The 8,173-nt window shown below is 55.8% G+C and overlaps 1 protein-coding gene across 1 annotated transcript in view; it reads right to left on the minus strand.

The window, feature by feature from the left end:
* HOMER2 (homer scaffold protein 2) overlaps window positions 1-8,173 on the minus strand; it is a 94,475-nt gene that overhangs the window by 33,437 nt on the left and 52,865 nt on the right. The window contains exon 2 of the mRNA XM_062206319.1: window positions 3,708-3,864. Within this exon, the coding sequence (XP_062062303.1) occupies window positions 3,708-3,864 (157 nt within the window). The remainder of the gene's footprint in view (window positions 1-3,707; window positions 3,865-8,173) is intronic.

An 8,173-nucleotide genomic window follows, 5' to 3' on the forward strand; every position in this document is an offset into this window, starting at 1 on the left:
CCATGGTGCACCTGTGGCTCACACGGCAGCTGAGGCCAGTGCGGCCTTGGCCCACAGCCACCTCCAAGTCCCTTCCACACCAGCAATGGCCACTGAACTCAGCAACTCCTCTATGTGTTTGGGACGAGTGGGGCAGGGTCCCCCTTCTAGGTGGCTATAGCCTCTTGCCTGGAGAGGCTCAGACATGCCCGGGAGTGCCAACCAGAGGCTCAACCTCTTGCCAGAAGGGCAAGACACAGGCCGAGACCTGCTCATGGTCCCAGCAGCGCCACCCAAGGCCCCAAGGGCTGAAAGCATCCGGCCAGGCATCGTTTCAGTTCGGATCCACATCGGGAACAAAGGTCCAACCCGAAGTGGAGTTGTCCCAGTGCAGTGGAACACAATGCCGGGAAAGGCAGACGGGGTCCCCCGCCTCCAGCCCCCAGCCCCAGCCCATGTCGGCATCTCCTATTTCACCTGGTGGAGGTGCCACAGCCCTCCTGAGACCTGGGCTGTGCGGGACAGGCAGCAGGGACCCCAGGCTTGGAGTGAAATCCTAGCTGAGTGGACAGGGGTGCGGCAGCAGGAGGGCGGGCAAAGGCATCAGATGGAGCCCAGGCAGGAAGTGTACCGATGTGCCAGGGTCAGCTCAGCGTGCAGGGCAGGCCACAGCAGGGAGGGAGCGTCACGCGGACGACTCCCTCGCCGGAAGCTGGGGTTAGGGCCCCAGCAAAGGGTAGGGAGGGCAAGCCGCGGGGCACGGGGCGGTGGCAATAGCTGTGAGCCCTCTGGGGTCTTCTCCTTCTCACAGAGCAGCGGGAGGAGGAGGCTCTGACCGGTGTCCAGCAGGAGCGAGGGGGTGACGGGGCCACAGCTCAGTGCTTTGTGTTCCAGTCCTCTGGAAACTTGTCCCTGGGCACCCAATCCCCAAGTGACAGTCACGGGGATTACACCACGGCCTGGCTCCCCGGGCCTCTGCTCGCTCCCTCCTGCAGAACAAGGGTTCTACTGCGGCTGTAAAGCCGGGGCTTGGGGGTGGGGGTGGGGGCGTGGTTCCAGGAACCACAGGCGCTGGGCACACAGGAGGTGGGCCCAGGAGCCCCCGATTACACATCTGAATTCAGGGGTGCTGTGTGGTCGGGGTTTCCGATCCCCACTTCCCAAGTGACTTCTCTAACTGCCCTCCCCCCCTCCACGGGGCCTGAGTCAGCTCCACCCTCCCATGCCCCACTGACTTCTCCCCGACGTCGTCACCACCGCCTTCAAGGACTGCAGATCGGGAGCCACACAGGAGCGGACACATGGACGAATTACCGACAGCTCGGCTAATTGGACTAAAGCACTCGCTCCAACAGCCATTTTATCTACACGTAGGCCCGGTACATCCTGGGATAATGCATCTGGGGCCGGCAGAGGAATGAGAGGATCAGGGAACGCAGGGCGGCTGGACTCCCAGGCACCAGCGGGGCCTCCTGGACAGAGCCCAGGCGGGGCCAGCTCAGAGGTGCAGAGGAGGGGGCTTTACCACCGCGGCATTGCCATGTCTCCCAGTCGGGAAAGACGCCAAGGCCAAACACGAGGCCCTGACCTACTGTGCACCAGGGGCTTCCACACTTCCTCGCCACCCACCAGGCCCCACCACGCACCATCAGCCGGCGGACTGAGCTGGAAACGCCTGACCCTACGCCTCCCCAGACGCGCTTCCCGACCCAGTGAGCCGGGAGCTGGTGTCCAAGGAGCTGGGCCTCTCCAGCGGCGTGTCCTCCGCCAGGCCACCGCCCCTCCATAGACCTTCGCCATCAAATGAGGACTTCCGGGCTTCCTTTCTGAGTAGGAGGAGGGGTTGCAACAACTGGAAGGAAGAGAAAGAGGACGGTGGGGCCGAGCCTGCTCGATCCGCAGGTCTGTGGTGCTGAAGGGAGAAGCGGCCATGTGAGGGGCTGGCAGGCACCCGCAGGCTCTGGGGCCTTACCTGGGGGACCTCCCATGCCCTCTGCTCTGGGGGGTGGGGCAGAAGCTGACGCCCAGCACTGAAGACCCGGATGGGGTTCCTGGCTTCAACCTGGCCCAGCCCCAGCTGTTGTAGCCATCTGGGGAGTGAACCAGCAGATGGAAGATTCCCCCCCCACCCTGCCTCTCTCTCTTTCTCTCTGCCTTTCCCTCTCTCTCACTCTGCCTTTCAAATAAATCTTTTTTTTTTTTTTTTTTTAAGCGCCCAGCAGGATGAGGAGAGACTACAGACAGAGAGGACAAAGCAGCAGGTCCATTTTGTCAGAGACTCGCTGAGACCTCGGCTGGCATCCTTTCTTCTTTCCGCTCCCACAATAAGGTGGCAAAAATATCGGGGAAGATGGGAGAAAAATAAAAGCACCAGGAAAAAAAATTATTTCAAGAAATCCTCTCAAACCACTTGATTAAACCAACTCCCGTGCCTAACGGTACCCAAACCAGACGAGAGGTACTGCCCCGTGCTGGCCATGACCAGACGAGAGGTACTGCCCTGTGCCGGCCATGACCAGACGAGAGGTACTGCCCTGTGCCGGCCATGACCAGACGAGAGGTACTGCCCCGTGCCGGCCAAGGTGCAGAATCTGCCGTTCTCCCGCACGCTGGGAGAAGCAACTCTTTGAGGAAGCGATTTGGCCACGAGCATCAGGAGCCACAAAGTGTTCCTATTTTCTACGATTTCTAGGAACAGGACGGCTTCAAAAGCAAGCAACTAAAGGTACCCACGACAGCAAGGCACTGAAGCCACTTAAATATCCAACCATAAGGGGGAAATTAAGAGTGTTATTGGGGCCGCTGCTGTGGTGTAGCGGGTAAAGCCGCCACCTGCAGGGCCAGCATCCCATATGGATACCAGTTCAAGTCCCGGCTGCTCCACTTCACATCCAGCTCTCTGCTATGGCCTGGGAAAGCAGAAGATGGCCCAAGTGCTTGGGCCCCTGCACATGCATGGGAGACCTGGAAGAAACTCCTGGCTCCTGGCTTCAGATTGGCACAGCTCTGGCTATTGCAGCCAATTGGGGAGTGGCCCAGAGGATGGAAGACTTCTCTCTCTCTGCCTCTTCTCTCTCTGTGTAACTCTGACTTTCAAATGAATAAATCAGTCTTAAAAAAAAAAAGTGTTATTGGCCCTTGGTGGAATTATCACACAGGCATTAAAGCATTAGGTATGAAGACAGTGTGGTGGGGGCCGGCACTGTGGCACAGAGGGTTAACACCCTGGCCTGCAGTGCCGGCATTCCATATAGCCACCGGTTCAAGACCCGGCTGCTCCTCTTCCGATCCGGCTTCCTGCTGTGGCCTGGGAAAGCAGTAGAAGATGGCCCAGGCCCTTGGGCCCCTGCATCCATGTGGGAGACCCAGAAGAAGCTCCTAGCTCCTGGCTTTGGATTAGCGCAGCTCCGGCCGTTGTGGCCAATTGGGGAGTGAACCAGTGGATGGAAGACCTCTCTCTCTTTCTGCCTCTCCTCTCTCTGTGTAACTCTGACTTTCAAATAAATAAATAAATAAATAAATCTTAAAAAAAAAAAGTGTGGTAACAAGGAAATTTTTTTTTTTTTTACATTTGGCCTCATTTTAAGTGAAAAAGCAAAGAGCAGGATGTGCGATTGTACAGACGCTGCCCTCACTATTAACTTGTGTGTGCAATGGCAGGAGCATTGCGCCCTCTGCTTTTGCGTGGGATACACAGTGACAGAGGACGCTAAACTCCGCCCGCGTACCTTGGCCCCATCCACGCTGATGATGCGGTAGCTGTTCCTGGTGACATCGTAGAAGTAGGAGACGGTGACCGCCTGCTTGCTGGCCGGCACCCAGTTCTTCTTGGTGCTGGGGTCGATCTGGAAGACGTGTGCCCGGGTGGTGAAGATGGGCTGTTCTCTGCAGGAGGAGAGACGGGCGTGTGAGCTGATGGAACAGGACCCTGGGTGTCACCCACGGTTTCTAGGCCACCTCCTGCCCCTTAAAGGGAACGATGCATATGCATGAGCACAATTAAAATAAGACAAGGAGAGAGAGGAGGGAAAGGAGACACCAGGAGTGTTTCCACCCCCCACACTCCTGTTAGCTGTCAGCACCCTGAGGCTGCAGGGGAACCTGCCCACCCAGCAATCTGCTTACAACGCAGCTCCTGGGGGCGTGTCTCTGGGTCCCCACCAGCTCGCTCCTCCTTTCCCGACATCCTGCTTAGGATTTGGGACTTACACTGCATTTAGGATTTTTGCAACTAATTTGTTTGGGGGAGGGAGGATTCCGCCACCCATCTGTAGCCTCCTGTGATACGAAGGCTCCCCAGAGAGTTCAGGGACAACTGGAGTTAGTGGTACAAACCACTCCAAAATCCCAGCTTAGTTTTTTCAAAGTGTGTGTTATCCATGAACCTGCCTAGGATCCCTTGGGCTTCTATTAAGTAGTGCTCAACTTCACAGCATGTTTGGGGGACTGACGGGAATTATCGTCTTTCCTTGGGGGGATCTCTAGTTTATGTTCAGAACCACTTCACGGCTCTGCTGGCCGAGTCTGCCAGCTTAGCCACCTTCGGAGCTTTGTGGAAAACTGATCAAATCCACCTCTTTGGCTATTGTTTTTTCACAGCACATTGTCTATGTCTCTTTCTGTTTAGTGGGGAATTAATAGACCTTGACGATAGACATCAAGAAATAAGGCAAGGGACAGGCATGGCCCAGCAGGTTGAGATGCTACTGGGGACCCCCATCCCGCTCCCCGTATTGGAGTGCCCAGCTTCAGTCCCAGCTACGCTGCTCCCTGCTGATAATGATGGCCCCAGTGCCTGGACTCCTGCCACCCACGTGGGAGAGCCACATGGGGTTCCAGGCTCCTGGCTTCAGCCTGGCCCAGCCCTGTCTGTTACAGTCATCTAGGGAGGGGACCAGAGGACAGATGATCTCTCTCTCTCTCTCTCTCTCTCTCTCTCTCTCTGTTTCTTCCCCACTCTGTGATTCTGCCTTTCGAATAAATAAATAAATCTTTTTAAAAAATAAAGTAGATGAATGAAAATTATAAATACATTTCACTACATTTCATATTTTAAGGTATCTACTTCACAAAAGAACCCACCAAGGAACACAAAACAAAACAGAGTCATTACACAATATACTTATTTTTGAAGAAAGGTATTCTAAACAAACAGGCTAACAACTTCCAAGTGTTCAAATGAGATAAAATAGAAAAAAAAATCACCAATATGTAAAAATAATCTCATCATTCAGAAAATGCCAGATTCCATAGCTACTTAGTAAAGACACAAAATTTTAAAATTTCATTTTGGTTTGGCAGATTAATTCTTTAAGTCCTTACAATGCCAAGAAAAGACATAAAAGAGTACCCTAGTACATATAAAAAGTCAAAAAGAGAGCCGGTGCTGTGGCGTAGCAGGTTAATCCTCCGCCTGCAGTGCCGGCATCCCATATGGGCACTGATTCGAGTCCTGGCTGCTCCACTTCCAATCCAGCGCTCTGCTATGGCCTGGGAAAGCTGAGTAGGATGGCCCAAATGCTTGGGGTCCCTGCACCCATGTGGGAGACCCAGATGGAGTTCCTGGCTCCTGACTTCAGCCTGGCCCAGCCCCAACCATCATTTGGAGAGGCATGAAGATCTCTTTCTCTCCCTCTCTCTGTCACGCTTTCAAATAATCATGATCATGATGATGAGGATGATGATGATGATAAAAACCCAGAGGGAAAAGCGAATCTTTAGTGTTCTGGTATCCCGAGGGGCTGGTTCTAGGCCCGGCAGTCTTTGCCCCATCCTGACTATGGAATCCTCGCTCCTGGAGAGAAAGCTTTAGGGAAAGAAACTTTTCCTGGAAAACAATGCTCCATTTGAGCCTCATGCAACACACCCTGAGTAGCCGGCTGTGACCTCAGCATCAGCCAGGCAGAATTAGACAGTGAGAGAGAGAGAGACAGAGAGAAAGGTCTTCCTTCTGTTGGCTCACCACCCAAATGGCCGCTACAGCCGGCGTGCTGTGCCAATCTGAAGCCAGGAGCCAGGTGCTTCTCCTGGTCTCCCATGGGGTCTAGGGACCAAGCACTTGGGCCATCCTCCACTGCACTCCCGGGCCACAGCAGAGAGCTGGACTGGAAGAGGAGCAACCGGGACAGAATCTGGTGCCCCAACTGGGACTAGAACCCGGTTGCCGGCGCCGCAGGCGGAGGATTAGCCTAGTGAGCCGCAGGTGCTGCAGCCTGCGTCTGCTATCACGAGGGGCTGGCGGCGGGGAGCTCGTGCCCAGGCCCGTGGGCCCCGCGGCTCCCGGCCACGTGGGGAAGCCTGCCGTCTGGCCGGCCCAGCTGGGCCCGCGGTTTTGTTAATCATCGCTGTACAAACCCGCACAGGCAAACCTTCCTCACACAGCTCCTCCTGCATATGCAAGAGGAAGCATTTAAAGGGCAGCAACTATCGAACAGTTCCTGAAGAATCCAATTATGCGAAAATCTCTGCTTTGCTTCCTCCCAAGGCACTGAATGTGCGGAGCTGGGGCCCCAGGCCAGGGAAGGGGCCCTGGCTTTCTCCCCACAGTCACAGGGTCTAGGTCTGGGTTTCTCTTTCTTCTTTTTTTTTTTTTTTTTAAGAGTTATTTTATTTATTTGAAAGGTAGAGTTATAGAGAGAAGGACACAGACACATACACACAGCTGTTTCACTCCCCCAACAGCCAGGGCAAGGCCAAGAGCCAGGAACTCTGTGTCTCCTATGTGGGTGCAGGAGCCCAAAGACTTGGGCCATCTTCTTCTTCTTTTTTTTTTTAAGATTTATTTTATTTATTTGGAAAAGTTAGAGAGAGAGAGAGAGAGAGAGAGAGAGAGAGAGAGGTCTTCCATCCACAAGTTCACTCTCCAAATGGCCACAATGGCCGGAGTTGCGCCAATCCGAAGCCAGGAGCCAGGAGCTTCTTCCAGGTCTCCCACACAGGTGCGGGGGCCCAAGGACTTGGGCCATCTTCTACTGCTTTCCCAGGCCACAGCAGAGAGCTGGATCGGAAGTGGAGCGGCTGGGACTTGAACCAGCGCCCACAGGGAATGCCAGCACTGCAGGTCACGGCTTTAACCCACTGTGTCACAGCGCTATGGGCCATCTTCTGCTGTTTCCCAGGCGCATTAATCAGGGAGCTGGATCAGAAGCAGAGTACCTGGGATTTGAAATGGGGATGCTGGATGTCTTGGACCAAGGCTTCCTAAACCTCATGGTGCTGGGATATCTATTAGAAACGCAAATGGGCAACCCCACCCCAACACTCTCTCCAGGAACCCGGCTCTCCAGGGCCGGAGGCTGGGGGCGCTGCTGGTAACAACAGCTCCTGGGGAGACACTCGCTTGGGACATTATCAGAGGAGCTGGACCAGGAGGGAAGAAGTAGCCCCGCCAGCCAGCGCCTGGGCTCCACAGTGACACAGCTGACTCGAGTGACACAGAATGGCTCTGGGAAGCACTCCCACAGCTCCAGGGTGATGGGGGGCGGGAGGGCGGCAACAGAGCCAAGAACCAGATATCAGGATGCAGAGGTCAGGAAGAGGGGCGCAAGGAGACAGGAGGGTGGAGGTGGACAGCAGTGTGGGGTGGCCGAGCAGGGGCCTTGGGCCAACAGGAGTGAGGAGGTGAGCGGAGGCAGGTGCAGAGACCAAGGGCGAAGGAGAAGGACACAGAACAGACAGTGGGGGACAACGGCTTGGCATGCTTCAGGCCAGGGTGAGCTCAGAGGCTCTGTCCCCACTGGGCACTGCCTTCAGGACCCCAACCAGAGAGTCAGGATGCGGGGAGGGCACAGTGGGCTTGGTGGCCAGGCCCTCCATGGGGAGGTGGCTGCCCAGCGTGTGGGAGGCACTGCAGGGAGTCCCCGGGCCCTGTTCTGTGGGTGGGCACCTGGGAGGGAGCAACCACCCTGTGGGTGCCAGAGATCTGCAGAGGGACCTCATGGCCACCCTGGTGGGAGCCCTGGGCCCAGGACCGCGATACCCCTACAGATACCTGCGCCTGCCTGCCTGCCTGCCTGCCTTCCTTCCTGCCTTTTACAGGCAGAGTGGACAGTGAGAGAGACGGAGAGAAAGGTCTTCCTTTTTCTGTTGGTTCACCCCACAATGGCCGCTGCGCTGATCCGAAGCCAGGAGCCAGGTGCTTCTCCTGGTCTCCCATGCGGGTGCAGGGCCCAAGCACTTGGGCCATCCTCCACTG

Source organism: Lepus europaeus, chromosome 11 (assembly GCF_033115175.1).
Source record: "Lepus europaeus isolate LE1 chromosome 11, mLepTim1.pri, whole genome shotgun sequence".
NCBI lineage: Eukaryota > Metazoa > Chordata > Mammalia > Lagomorpha > Leporidae > Lepus > Lepus europaeus.